This window comes from Salvelinus fontinalis, chromosome 24 (assembly GCF_029448725.1).
Source record: "Salvelinus fontinalis isolate EN_2023a chromosome 24, ASM2944872v1, whole genome shotgun sequence".
Taxonomy (NCBI): Eukaryota; Metazoa; Chordata; class Actinopteri; order Salmoniformes; family Salmonidae; genus Salvelinus; species Salvelinus fontinalis.
This window is the reverse complement of record NC_074688.1, coordinates 28,864,095-28,878,792: the sequence shown is the minus strand read 5'-3', so window position 1 is coordinate 28,878,792 and position 14,698 is coordinate 28,864,095. Positions and strand designations below refer to the sequence as shown.

General features: G+C 43.7%; 1 protein-coding gene across 1 annotated transcript in view; it reads left to right on the top strand.

Annotated features, from left to right (window-relative positions):
* The first annotated feature begins 375 nt into the window (after positions 1 to 375).
* Positions 376 to 14,698, top strand: part of LOC129822239 (calpain-5-like) — a 32,517-nt gene continuing 18,194 nt past the window's right edge. Inside the window, exons 1-3 of the mRNA XM_055880343.1 lie at positions 376 to 695; positions 8,176 to 8,338; positions 14,132 to 14,263. Coding sequence (XP_055736318.1) covers positions 8,183 to 8,338; positions 14,132 to 14,263 — 288 coding nt within the window. The 5' untranslated portion in view covers positions 376 to 695; positions 8,176 to 8,182. The remainder of the gene's footprint in view (positions 696 to 8,175; positions 8,339 to 14,131; positions 14,264 to 14,698) is intronic.

Here is a 14,698-nt window from a genome sequence, read left to right as displayed (position 1 = left end):
TGAGGTGAGGAGTTTTGCCCAGAATCTAAAGGTTCACTGGATGGTTCAGCCCTGAATGGTGAATGGGTGACAGCCGTGACTAATCAGACCATATAAATTTTATTTTTATGATCTAATTACGTTGGTAACTAGTTTAAATAGCAATAAGGCACCTGGAGGGTTTGTGATATATGGCCAATATACCAAGGATAAGGGCTGTGTCCAGGCACTCCGTGTCGCAAGTAAGAACAGCCCATGGTATATTGGCCATATACCACACCCCCTCGTGCCTTATTGCTTAAACATCACACTTTTTTTAATGACAAGGCAGAAATAGACTACTGTTTGGAAATTAGCCGAAATAGGCACTTTCCAAAAGAGACGTGGAAGCAGTAGGCTCCAATTAATATTTTCAAGAGCTTTGATTCAACCTGATCATGCCATTGGAGCAGTAGGTCTAGTCGACACTAAAATAGACCACATGTTTCTGAACAACATCGTCAGGGAACAGGAGTAGCCAGAGCTCAGCTCCCACCGTAAGACTCAGCCCTCCCTGTGTGTGAGAGAGCGAGTGAAAAAGAGACAGCAAGCGAGCCCTAAGGAGCTCGTGCATCAGAAGAGCAGCCTCCGGGAGGGAACAGGGGGTCTCACCGACTGATGCCCCAGTAGTACCGGAGAGAAACGTATACGTCACAGAGGGAGTCAACTCTTCCAAGGTAAACTAGCCCAAATTAAATCAGCCAGTCGGTTTTTCGGAAATGTATGACGATGAATGAACTTATTTAAACTTTTGTAGAGCATAGCCTACAGCAATTATGCATATGTTTGTCTCTGTGAATGTATTTAAACTTTTCTAGAGCATACGATTTTACCAACTGCTAGCCAAGTGAAATTATATTCCACGATGTAGACCTACTTCACATCAACGGAGTTGAGCGAAGACGAGAGTGAAGACGCAAGTGGGCGGACTGGAGTTCGGAAGTTACATAATTATTATTTTTAAATAATAAACGACCTATTTCAACACCCCCCAAAATAGCCCACATGTACACAGGACAGAAGCATTATTAAAAAATGTTTTATGAAAAAATGAATTGTATGTGGTCGGAGCCCACACTAGATGTAGCGCAACTCCGTTGATGTGAAGTACAGTACATTGTGGAGTTGAGTTTTACTTGGCTACCAACTGCTGTGTCTTCAGCAAGTATAAAACACGTTTTGACGTTAGTTCAGTTCAATAGTCTACTATCTAATTGTGGGTGTGGTTGATATGCTTAGTTTAGTCGCTGGAGAGCAGAATATACACGTTCTTTCCCCCAGCAGCTGCAGTCTGTAAAATGTGTTTAGACTTACTGAGCAGAGCTACTACCTTTGCCCCAGGCTGTGGAGGTCTGTTATGAATCCTGACTTTCTCTCTCCATCCCCACCTCGTTTCTCCTCAGTAGAAGTTCTAAAGCCTGATGAGTCATTTAGGACTCAACTATTCAGTGCAGTCCTATACTCTTGAGTATGGTAAATGGGGACTAAACTGTGAACAAAAAGACGGTTGCAGTATAGTTTGTCTCTGCCATTTCAGTCTGTACCATGTCTTTCGGTGTTATGCCTGAAGAAACCCTCACACCATGCCAGTCACACCTTCCGCTAACATTGGGTTGGTGTTGTGGTTAGAGTAGCTAGCAGATTGTTACAGACTAATGTGATGCTCGCTCCATTATTTTTTATTTATTTAACTAGGCAAGTCAGTTAAGAACAAATTCTTATTTACAATGACGGCCTGGCGGGGATGGGTGTTGGGATTAAAATTGAATAAAATAAAAACATAGGACAAAACACACATCACGACTAGAGAGACAACACTACATAAAGAGAGACCTAGGACAACAACATAGCATGGCAGCAACACATGACAACACAGCATGGTAGCAACACAACATGGCAGCAGCACATGGTAGCAGCACAAAACAGGGTACAAACATTATTGGGCACAGACAACATCACAAAGGGCAAGAAGGTCGAGACAACAATACAGCCTGGGCTCCTGAGTGGCGCAGAGGTCACTACAGACCCTGGTTCGATTCCAGGCTGCATCAAAACCAGCCGTGATTGGGAGTCCCATAGGGCAGCCCACACTTGGCCCAGTGTCGTACAGGTTAGGCCGTCATTGTAAATAAGAATTTGTTCTTAACTGACTTGCCTAGTTAAATTAAATAAATAAAAGTGTGCAAAGCTGTCAAGGCAAATATATTTTGATTTGTTTATTAACACTTTTTGTTAATACATGATTCCATATGTGTTAATTCATAGTTTTAAAGTCTTCACTATTATTCTACAATGTAGAAAATAGTCAAAATAAAGAAAAACTCTTGAATGAGTGTGTGTCCAAACCTTTGACTGGTGCTGTAAGTACTTTACACCACTGCCTAAAGGACTCTCAGACCATGATAAACAAGATTCTCTGGTCTGATGAAACCAAGATTGAACTCTTTGGCCTGAATGCCAAGCGTCATGTCTGGAGGAAACCTGGCACCATCCCTACGGTGAAGCATGGTGGTGGCAGCATCATACTGTGGAGATGTTTTTCAGCGGCAGGGACTGGGAGACTAGTCAGGATCAAGGGAAAGATGAATGGAGTAAAGTACAGAGAGATCCTTGGATGAAAACCTGCTCCAGAGCGCTCAGGACCTCAGACTGGGGCGAAGGTTCACCTTCCAACAGGACAATGACCCTAATCACAGCCAAGACAAACACAGGAGTGGCTTCAGGACAATCTCTGAATGTCCTTGAGTGGCTCAGCCAGAGCCCGGACTTGAACCCGATCGCACATCTCTGGAGAAACCTGAAATTAGCTGTGCAGCGACGCTCCCCGTCCAACCTGACAGAGCTTGAGAGGACCTGCAGAGAAGAATGTGAGAAACTCACCAAATACAGGTGTGCCAAGCTTGTAGCCTCATACCCAAGAAGACTTGAGGCTGTAATCTCTGTCAAAGGTATTTCAACAAAGTACTTGGTAAAGGGTCTGAATACTTATGTAGATGTGATATGTCACTTTAAAAAACAACAACAATTATAAACCTGTTTTTGTTTTGTCATTATCGGGTATTGGGTGTAGATTGAGGGGGAAAAACAACAACAATTGAATACATTTGGAATAAGGCTGTAATAAAATGTTATGTCAAGGGGTCTGAATACTTTCCAAATGCTCTGTACAAAGAGTGAGAGATACATGATGAGTGTGGGATAGAACGAAGGGTAGTATGGAGAAGGAAAGAAAGGAAAGTGAGACAGAATTAAAACAAACGAGATGAAGTGTGCGTGAAAGAGAATGAGAGCGATAGAGATGAATATGGAGGGGACCTCTGTAGTAGTAGGGATTTTGACATGTGGAGATGACAATGTTTCTTGTCAGGACAGAACCCAATAGTCCCCTTCCTAGACAGAAACCACAGCTAGGCTGGCCACATTCCATTTATACCTCTAGTCCCCTTCCTTAGTTCCTACTCCCTCAGATCTGCAAGGAATATATAGTTGTAGGTAGTACCGTGATAGCTCCATCTAGACCTCCAGTAGACTAAGTCCAACCATTAGCGGAGGTTGACTGAACTGCATATAGTATTCCTGTAGGGCAGGGGTGTCAAAGTCAAATGGACGGAGGGCCAAATAAAAAATTTAGCTACAAGCCGAGGGCCGGACTGTTCGAATGTACATTGAAAAATTTTTAAATGACGCATATAGTCTAGTGAACCTAATTGAACCTACTGAAAACCTAACAAATATATTCCAATATGATCAGATAAATAAAGCAATATTTTCTTATGGCTCTGTCAGTAATCTTTCAACAGACACAAAAGACACATTTCCTTTATATAAAAATCCCCATAACATGAACATTAAATGAAAGAAACCGGTATTCAAGGCACCATCAGTAGCCTATATTTTCTATTTTAGCAAAAGTGGGCTAAATTTACTTCAAAGAAAAAAACAATAATAGCAATTTTCTATCATCCACTCAACTGAAATATTTTTAAAATATAATTGGATTGAAATACAATAAAATAAAGTGCAAAAATCTATTAATCAAAAACAACGCTTTGTTTAAGGAGAAGTAACATGCAGTGAAAACAAATATTAAACTTTAACTTTTAAACTTGAACTGAGTAAAAACTCTAAATATGTGATTGCACAGTAATGTTCACTTGTTTGAGGTTGAGGGTGATACTTGGTGGTGTCCCATCTTTTCCACAAGTTCATCAATGTTCGGGGTAAGGCTCTGAGCTGAGGAAATCCTCAGAATTGAGTGGAGGTGTTCAGCAGTAAGTCGACTTCTGTGTGATGTTTTGTTCAGGTTCATCAAAGAAAACAGTTGTTCACACAGGTATGTGCTGCCAAACATAGACAACGTTTGAGCAGCCTGGATGCGCAGCTGGGGCATTGTGTCGGGGAGGAAACGGGCGAACTCCGCAGCACCCACTGCCGCATATTTTGCCCTCAGTGCATCATTGCATTGGAGGTCAATCAACTCCATTTGGAGGTTTGGTGGTGAGCTTTCCACGTCAACAGCAAATGGGTTACCGAGCAGTTCCAACCTGCTTTTTTGTGCTTCAAAGTCAGCAAATCGGCGTCGAAAGTCAGCGGCAAGCATACCTATTTTATCAGCCAACTGTGCGCTCGGGAACGCACTGGTAGAGAGCTTCTCTTTCATGGTCTGGCAGCTGGGAAAGTGGCTCAAATTTTCTTTCCGCATCTGCGTCTCCCACAGAGTCAGTTTGGTTTTAAATGCCTTCACTGTACTGTACATATCAGAGATGACATGATCCCGACCCTGCAGCTGCAAGTTCATTGCATTCAGATGACTCGTAATGTCACACAGAAAAGCCATTTCACACAGAAACATTTCGTCTCGGAGTTGTGTTGTGTCTTTCCCTTTGCTGTCCAAGAACAGACAAATCTCCTCACGAAGCTCGAAACATCTTTGAAGCACCTTTCCCTGGCTTAGCCATCGCACCTCTGTGTGATAAGGCAAATCACCATGCTCCGTTTCTAACTCCGTCAGAAATGCCTTGAACTGGCGGTGATTCAAACCTTTGGCTCTGATAAAGTTAACTGTGCGCGTGATGATGCTCATTACATGCTCCATTTTCAAGGCTTTACCGCACAACGCTTCCTGGTGTATGATACAATGATAAGCTGTCAGCTCACCTGTCGCGTTTTCCTCTTGCATCTTTTCCCGTATCTTCGCCACCAGTCCGCTCCTGTGTCCACACATCGCAGGTGCTCCGTCGGTTGTCAAACCCACGAGTTTTTCCCAAGGCAGCTCCATCTCATTTACACATCTTGACACCTCTTCATACAAATCATGCCCCGTAGTTGTGCCATGCATAGGACGTAAAGCCAAAAACTCCTCTGTCACGCTTAGGCTGGAGTCCACTCCGCGGATGAAAATTGACAACTGGGCAATGTCAGAAATGTCGGTGCTCTCATCCACAGCCAAGGAATATGCAATGAAATCTTTTCCCTTTTTCACAAGCTGCTCTTTTAGATTGATGGACAACTGGTCTACTCTCTCGGCAATGGTGTTTCTGCTCAGACTCACATTTAAAAAGAGTTGCCTTTTTTCTGGGCAAACTTCGTCACAAACTTTAATCATGCAGTTTTTGATGAAATCCCCCTCCGTAAATGGCCGGGCTGATTTAGCGATCTCTTCTGCCAAAATAAAACTGGCCTTGACAGCAGCCTGGCCTTGTGATTTGGCTTTTTTGAACAGAGCCTGTCGAGATTTGAGGCCTCGTTTTAATTCCTCTGCCTTTTGTAGCCTTTGTTCCATGTCCATATTCTTGTTTTTGTCCGCGTGTTTCGTTTCATAATGTCGTCTCAGATTATACTCTTTCAGTACCGCCACACTTTCTCCACACAGAAGACACACAGGTTTTCCAGCTACCTCCGTGAACATATACTCTGACTCCCACCTTGTTTGAAACCCCCGGTTCTCAGTGTCCACCTTCCGTTTTGCCATTTTTGATGGGTATCTGAAAGTTAATTTTACTGTGATGCTGACGACTGCTGTGCCAATAAATATTGAAATGAAGCAGCCTACTGCTCGGTGCGTCACCGTTGCATTGTGGGAAATGTAGTATTGGTGCGTGTAAAAGATCTGCGGGCTGCCGGCTTGCTGCGGTCTGCGGGCCGGTTCTAATAATAAATCAAGATCATCCCAGGGGCCGTAAAAAACCTTCTCGCGGGCCGGATGTGGCCCGCGGGCCTTGACTCTGACATATGTGCTGTAGGGAATGAATTAATTACATTTTATTTTTGTGTCAAATCACCAGTTGGCAAACCCATTGCTTATGGCATTAATTGACACAGAAACAAACTTTTTACAATAATTGACTGTGATAATTCTTCTTCCGGTGGTCTCTGCAGTGTGCATCACATAAAAAGTTTAAAAAAAATAACAATACAATTCTATACATAATAATAATTAAGGTTATCCAAACAAGTAGTTTATACTGAACAAAAATATTAACCCAACATGCAACATTTTCAAAGATTTTACTGAATGTGGAGGTCCTGGTCAGGCATAGTTACACGTATTCTACGGTTGTGATGCCGGTTTGACGTACTGCCAAATTCTCTAAAACTACGTTTGAGGCCGCTTATGGTAGAGAAATGAACATAAGATTCTCTGACAACAGCTCTGCTGGACATTCCTGCAGTCAGCATGCCAATTGCAAGCTCCCTCAAACTTGAGACATCTGTTGTGTTGTGTGACAAAACTGCACCTGTGTAATGATCATGCTGTTTAATCAGCTTCTTGATATGCCACACCTGTCAGGTGGATGGATTATCTTGGCAACTGAGAAATGCTCACTTAGAGGGATGTAAACACATTTTATTTCAGCTCATGAAACATGGGACCAACACTTTACATGTTGCGTTTATATGTTTGTTCAGTGTATAAGTACTTCTAGCTGTTGTAAACCGACCACTCCCTTCACCCCTCTCCTTGTCTATGGTAAACTCTGTGTGTGTGTTCTGTCTCTAACAGGGTTGTCAAACACTAACATGATTACACTGCCTGGCTACATCCCATAAGCCTTTCCATGACTACAAGAGAGTCCTGCTGACTGTCTGACCAGTGAACAGCAGCAATTTGTGTGTTTAGCAGACAGACTCAATGGTAAAAAACTTCAGACTGTAAAGTTGGAGCTGGTTACTCCCAGTGATCCATTGGTAAACTAGGGTGTCTGTTGTGTGTATGTGTCATGTGACTGGAGTCTTATGTTGTCATGGTGTGACATGCTGTGTGTGTTGAAAAAGAGGATATCATTGAACAACGGTGGTTCTTTTTCTCTACTTTCAATGGGAGGAGTCAATGTAGAATGTAGATAATGGGTCTCTGTCACTCTCACACACCACACACACATACACACACACACATACACCCTTCTCTTGTTTGCCCTCTTCTGGGCATAAATCTGATAGACTCCCCACCAGAAAAATATGGCCTTTAAGCTACGGTAACTACCATTCACAGGCTGCTGAGAGGAGGACGGCTCATAATAATGGCCTGAACGGAGCGAATGAAATGGCACCAAACACATGGAAACCATGTTTAGTTTATTTGATAACATTCTCCTACAGCCATGACCATGAGCCCGTCCTCCCCAATTAAGGTGCCACCAACCTCCTGTGCTACCATTACCAATATCATTTTTTTTTCTGGATCAAAAGTGGCTTAGGTGGTCGGCGTGGGAATGGGCGCGCGTGCCCCCATCTTGGCGCTGTAATTTTGTCATGGAGCTGAGAGAAAATGTTGCAGTTTGAAGCTAATATCCAGCCATTCTTTGCATTTTCCCATGACTAATTCAGCATTCTTTTGTTCAAACATAATAGCCAAATCAATGCTGCTAAATTCATTGTTTTTAATTCTCCCTGATTATCTTGCTTTAATGTAGGGGACTGTTAGTTCTCTCTTATTTATATAAATATAACGTTATAGGTCTGTTATAATTTCTACATGCTTTGTCTGGTATTAGTCGTTTAAGTTTACACAGTGTTTTTCCTTCCTGAAAATATAATTGTTTACACTGTTTGGACTTGTTTGTCTGTAACTGTGTGTGTTCCAGGGAGATGGTTGTGTCGTATGAGAACCAGTGTTTTGCTGTTGTGTGTGTGACAGTGTATGTGTGTGTGTTCCAGCAGGGTGATGGTGGTGCCATTTGAAGGCCAGGGCTACTCCTCCCTGCGTAAGCAGTGCCAGCAGCGTCGGGTCCTGTTTGAAGACTCTGTGTTTCCGGCTACGGACCAGTCTCTGTTCTACAAGACCAACAGCATAGGAACCATCACCTGGAAGAGACCTAAGGTACCACACACTGACGGGAGGGTGGTGTGTGTGTGTGTGTGGGGGGGGGGGGAGTTAAAGGGCAATTCCGCCACTTTTCAACCTCATATTCCTCCTCTTCAGCACCAAACCAGTGTCACATGATGTGAAACCAGTGTGTTTCTATGATCTGTGGGTAAACAGAGAAGATCTGTCACCACAGGGTACGATTAAAAGTCAAAAACAGTGATGTTCAAAACAAAGAGTTTCTAACCAGAGGGAGGGTATTTTCTTGTTCCCCACATCACCGCGATTCTCCTAGTGTTTGAAAATCACAGTTTTGAAGAGTCCATGTTATCGCAGAAATGGACTCAACCGCACGATTGCCCGGCCATCCCGTCTACAGTGAGCGGTTCATTATTTTATTTGTATGGTAATTCTATTTTCATGACTGTCTTCATCCATAACTGTCGGTTACACGGTTATACAGTAATTGTGCCTGCCCTAGAGTTAAGGTGTTTGAATAAGCATCCGACTGAGAGTTTGTTTATCATCTCACGGATTTTCAGAGATAGTGGGGGGGGTCAGAGAAGGAATAGAGGATGAAATGTAAGAAATGTTCCTCTCTATGAGCCCTTCAAACGGTGTGTGGGCACATTAATATCAGGTGACCAGTAGGACAGGTACTAGTTAATATCAGGTGACCAGTAGGACAGATACTAGTTAATATCAGGTGACCAGTAGGACAGGTACTAGTTAATATCAGGTGACCAGTAGGAGAGGTTCTAGTTAATATCAGGTGACCAGTAGGACAGGTACTAGTTAATATCAGGTGACCAGTAGGAGAGGTACTAGTTAATATCAGGTGACCAGTAGGAGAGGTACTAGTTAATATCAGGTGACCAGTAGGACAGGTACTAGTTAATATCAGGTGACCAGTAGGAGAGGTACTAGTTAATATCAGGTGACCAGTAGGAGAGGTACTAGTTAATATCAGGTGACCAGTAGGAGAGGTACTAGTTAATATCAGGTGACCAGTAGGAGAGGTACTAGTTAATATCAGGTGACCAGTATGTTATCACTGCTGATAGATGGAAACACTATTGCAACACACACACACACACATCCTGGTTGCGCAGCACTGAGCTGTATCAGGAGCTAACGCAGCGTTGACGGTCTGAACACAGGAGAAGGGAGCGAGAGAGAGAGAGAGAGAGCAGTCCGTCCAGTGGGAGAGTAATAAAACAAACAGCAACACTCTGGTGACTACCTACAGTACCTTCTGTCTGTTCTGCTTCACATCCGTGTGTGTCTACTGTTCAGATATTCATCTGTTACAGTACATGCCGCTCCCATGATATGTTCTACTTTCTTTATACTCTGCTATTATTCTACAGCTATGGTTACAGTATAATTGTCCAGGTAAGGGAGGGTGTAACAGCAGGACTGGTTGGACCAGAAAATAAAGCCGTGGTGTAAAGGTATTACTCATAGATAATATATCTATTATATTCCTGTTTGTCCTCCAGCCTTGCTCCAACACAGCAGCTGATCAAGCCCAAGGCAAGAGGTTACTTCTCACCCAGTGAGATTCCTCAGGAGGGCCCCCTGGCTCAGAGAAAGCGCGGGTAGGGTGTGGCGGTGTGTGGTTAGAGCAGCGAACCATGGAAAGGGTTGAGAAAAGAGCCACCCTACAGTGTGTTAGACTTACTGATCTACTTTGGGAGTGTACCAATGTCTTTCACAAGACCTCTGATCCCCCTGTGAACCTCTAGTTATAGTAGTGTCTAGTACAGTCCCAAAGAGTAGTTTCGTGTGGTCAGGCCTGCTTCTCTTCTCCCTCCTCCTGGTCCTGCTCCACGGCCTACATCACCACCCCAGCCTGGTACTGTCCTTCTAGGGCTGGGCAGTGTACCGTATTTTACGATATACCGGTATTGATGCACGGACGGGTTTGGGTTTTTACTTTACCTTCTATAACGGTATTTGAATGTTTTGTTTGTTAAATGTGATACGCCTGGTGTACCGTCCATTTTTATGGTTTACTTTGCTACTTGAGTCATATCTCTCCGATCTTTTCTCTCTCTCTCTCCATGCCACTTTCCACACAGACCTAGCCCCGCCCTCTGTCACTCAAGGAGCACATTTCTTGTTCCTCAACCACGAGACACTTGCGTTCAGTCTGCATGGTCAATGCAGCACATGCAACAATGTTGATGACAACGATGATGTTTTCACTTTGCTTCTTATTATAAATCAACTAGCGTTCTATAATTACACTATTAGTTTGTGTGTCTTACATCTGCCAACAGCTAGTTTGCATTTTCTTAGCAAGTTGGGCCTAAATCTTGTTAGCCGCTAATGCAAATCACTAGCTAGCCAATAAATACTGTACTGAGTCAGAGCAAACATAATTAGCTATACAGCCTGATAATACATTGTGATTAGGTCTACACCATCACTGGTATCTTCTAAATCAAAGAGGAATACGCAAAGCAAGAATTTTAGCTAGCTAAGAGAAAACATTCAATGTAGCTAAAGATTATAGGGTCCCCTAGGAAACACTTATCAACACTTTGGCTCCTAGCCCGTCACACTAATAACAACACCTTCCTGGCATTTTCATTTGTTTTCATGTCAAACAACACTGTATTCAAAGTTCCCACTATTATATTCTAACTATAGAATTAGAATAATCATTATTTCCATGATTCCAACAGTTCACCCAAGTGTTTCGCTGTAAATCGCAAGTCAATTCGCAATTGCAACATTTGGTAAAAAATAAGGTCTAGATATGTCATGATCGTCTTCGTGAGAGAGAGAGGACCAAGGCGCAGCGCGTGAAAAATACATCTTCTTTTAATGAAGGAAAAAACAAACACTTACAAAATGAACAAAGACAAACGATCGTGACGCTAAACTGAACTAAGTGCACACATGCAACATAGAACATAGACAATTACCCACAAAACCCAAATGCCTATGGCTGCCTTAAATATGGCTCTCAATCAGAGACAATCAACCACAGCTGTCTCTAATTGGGAACCAATCTAGGCAGCCATAGACATACAAACACCTAGACAAGACACTGCCCCATTAAACGTACAAACCCCTAGACAAACCAAAACACATACATCCCCATGTCACACCCTGACCTAACTAAAATAATAATGAAAACAAAGATAACTAAGGCCAGGGTGTGACAAGATTGTTTGCCCATATCGTGCAGCCCTGCGTCGCAGTGTGGAAATGATCTCAAATGAGTGCCGGAAATGGATGAAAATGCAGAAAATTATTATTGATTCAATTGAACAGTATAAAACAATCAGAATGGAGAAAGACTCGTTGAAATCACTTAGAATATATGTGTTATCACTCACTACTCATAAAGCACCCTAGGATCACTCACTACTCATAAAGCACCCTAGGATCACTCACTACTCATAAAGCACCATAGGATCACTCACTACTCATAAAGCAAATGTACAACTTTTATTATTCAAAAACATCAAATACAGTCCAAAAAATAAATACTGTTATATGATATTTTGGCCATATCGCCCTGCCCTATGTCCTACCACACGTTGCCTAGAGAGGCTGCTCTCTGCTGGGGCTGAGGGATGGAGCGGGCGGAAAAGGGACTTAATGATCTGTGGTTCTAGAGGTCCCAAGTATCACCTATGTTCCCATTTGGGCCCTGGTTGTAGTTTGCGCACTATATAGGGTGCAAGTTGAGACGCACCAGACTGTTGGGAAACCCTCCCTCCCTCCACCCCAGCCTGCCATTAGTGGTCAGCTCAGAGAGAGCAGCACAGCCACATAAAACAGTCTCTGAGTGCCATTAATTAACAAGGATAGAGTGATGGATGGATGGACGGAGGAGAGGAAGAGATCTTTATCACTTTATCACTAATGGTTCTCTTGGCTTCTACTCAGATGCATCTCCGAATCTTGTTCTTTTGACTGTTGATTTAGAATAGAATTTTAATTGGGGAAAGTGGTGGTTAGCCTAATATCCTGTATAGTTTCTCTTGTTTGCACCCCCCCTCTTTCGCTCTCTTCTTCTCTCTCTCCCACCCTCCCCTCTGTGTGTTAATCCCATGTTGTCCCCTCCTCCCTTTATCATTTCATTTAAATGTACAGTTTGATACAAATGTACGTAGTCAGACTGCACTGAACTCAAATTCACATGAGACATTCCTTAGTATTGTAAATCTAGCTTTAACCCTATGTTGTCTCTCCTCTATATGAGCAGTGTGATAACCCCATGTTGTCTCCTCTATAGGAGCTGTGTGATAACCCCATGTTGTCTCTCCTCTATAGGAGCTGTGTGATAACCCCATGTTGTCTCTCCTCTATATGAGCTGTGTGATAACCCCATGTTGTCTCCTCTATAGGAGCTGTGTGATAACCCCATGTTGTCTCTCCTCTATATGAGCTGTGTGATAACCCCATGTTGTCTCCTCTATAGGAGCTGTGTGATAACCCCATGTTGTCTCTCCTCTATAGGAGCTGTGTGATAACCCCATGTTGTCTCTCCTCTATAGGAGCTGTGTGATAACCCCATGTTGTCTCTCCTCTATATGAGCTGTGTGATAACCCCATGTTGTCTCTCCTCTATAGGAGCTGTGTGATAACCCCATGTTGTCTCTCCTCTATAGGAGCTGTGTGATAACCCCATGTTGTCTCTCCTCTATAGGAGCGGTGTGATAACCCCATGTTGTCTCTCCTCTATATGAGCTGTGTGATAACCCCATGTTGTCTCTCCTCTATAGGAGCTGTGTGATAACCCCATGTTGTCTCTCCTCTATAGGAGCTGTGTGATAACCCCATGTTGTCTCTCCTCTATAGGAGCTGTGTGATAACCCCATGTTGTCTCTCCTCCATAAGAGCTGTGTGATAACCCCATGTTGTCTCTCCTCTATATGAGCTGTGTGATAACCCCATGTTGTCTCCTCTATAGGAGCTGTGTGATAACCCCATGTTGTCTCTCCTCTATAGGAGCTGTGTGATAACCCCATGTTGTCTCTCCTCTATAGGAGCTGTGTGATAACCCCATGTTGTCTCTCCTCTATAGGAGCTGTGTGATAACCCCATGTTGTCTCTCCTCTATAGGAGCTGTGTGATAACCCCATGTTGTCTCTCCTCTATAGGAGCTGTGTGATAACCCCATGTTGTCTCTCCTCTATAGGAGCTGTGTGATAACCCCATGTTGTCTCTCCTCTATAGGAGCTGTGTGATAACCCCATGTTGTCTCTCCTCTATAGGAGCTGTGTGATAACCCCATGTTGTCTCTCCTCTATAGGAGCTGTGTGATAACCCCATGTTGTCTCTCCTCTATAGGAGCTGTGTGATAACCCCATGTTGTCTCTCCTCTATAGGAGCTGTGTGATAACCCCATGTTGTCTCTCCTCTATAGGAGCTGTGTGATAACCCCATGTTGTCTCTCCTCTATAGGAGCTGTGTGATAACCCCATGTTGTCTCTCCTCTATAGGAGCTGTGTGATAACCCCATGTTGTCTCTCCTCTATAGGAGCTGTGTGATAACCCCATGTTGTCTCCTCTATAGGAGCTGTGTGATAACCCCATGTTGTCTCTCCTCTATAGGAGCTGTGTGATAACCCCATGTTGTCTCTCCTCTATAGGAGCTGTGTGATAACCCCATGTTGTCTCTCCTCTATAGGAGCTGTGTGATAACCCCATGTTGTCTCTCCTCTATAGGAGCTGTGTGATAACCCCATGTTGTCTCTCCTCTATAGGAGCTGTGTGATAACCCCATGTTGTCTCTCCTCTATATGAGCTGTGTGATAACCCCATGTTGTCTCTCCTCTATAGGAGCTGTGTGATAACCCCAAGTTGTTTGTGAATGGTATCAGTGCTCATGACCTCCTCCAGGGCCAGCTGGGGAACTGTTGGTTCGTAGCGGCCTGCTCCTCCCTGGCATCCAGAGAAACTCTGTGGCAAAAGGTAAGACTCCCTGGCCGTGTGCATGTAGTGTGTTTGTTTGCCTTGGGTGTGTGACAAGCATGCACACGCACAGAATGACTTGGAGTTTATTATAAATTCCGACTCCTATTTGGAGGAGTGGCTTGTTTGTTTTTGTGTTCGTGTGTGTGTGGTGGTGTGGCCCTTCTGAGATGGCAGTGTGTGTTTTTTCCACTGAGTTCACAGTGAATCATTAGCATTAGTCCCACTGGTCGCAACTTTTTGTGTTCAACTTTTCACCAGCTCCTTACCCCTGGCTCCTTACCCCTGGCTCCTTATCCCTGGCTCCTTATCCCTGGCTCCTTATCCCTGGCTCCTTATCCCTGGCTACTTACCCATGGCTCCATACCCCTGGCTCCTTATCCCTGGCTCCTTATCCCTGGCTACTTACCCATGGCTCCATACCCCTGGCTCCCT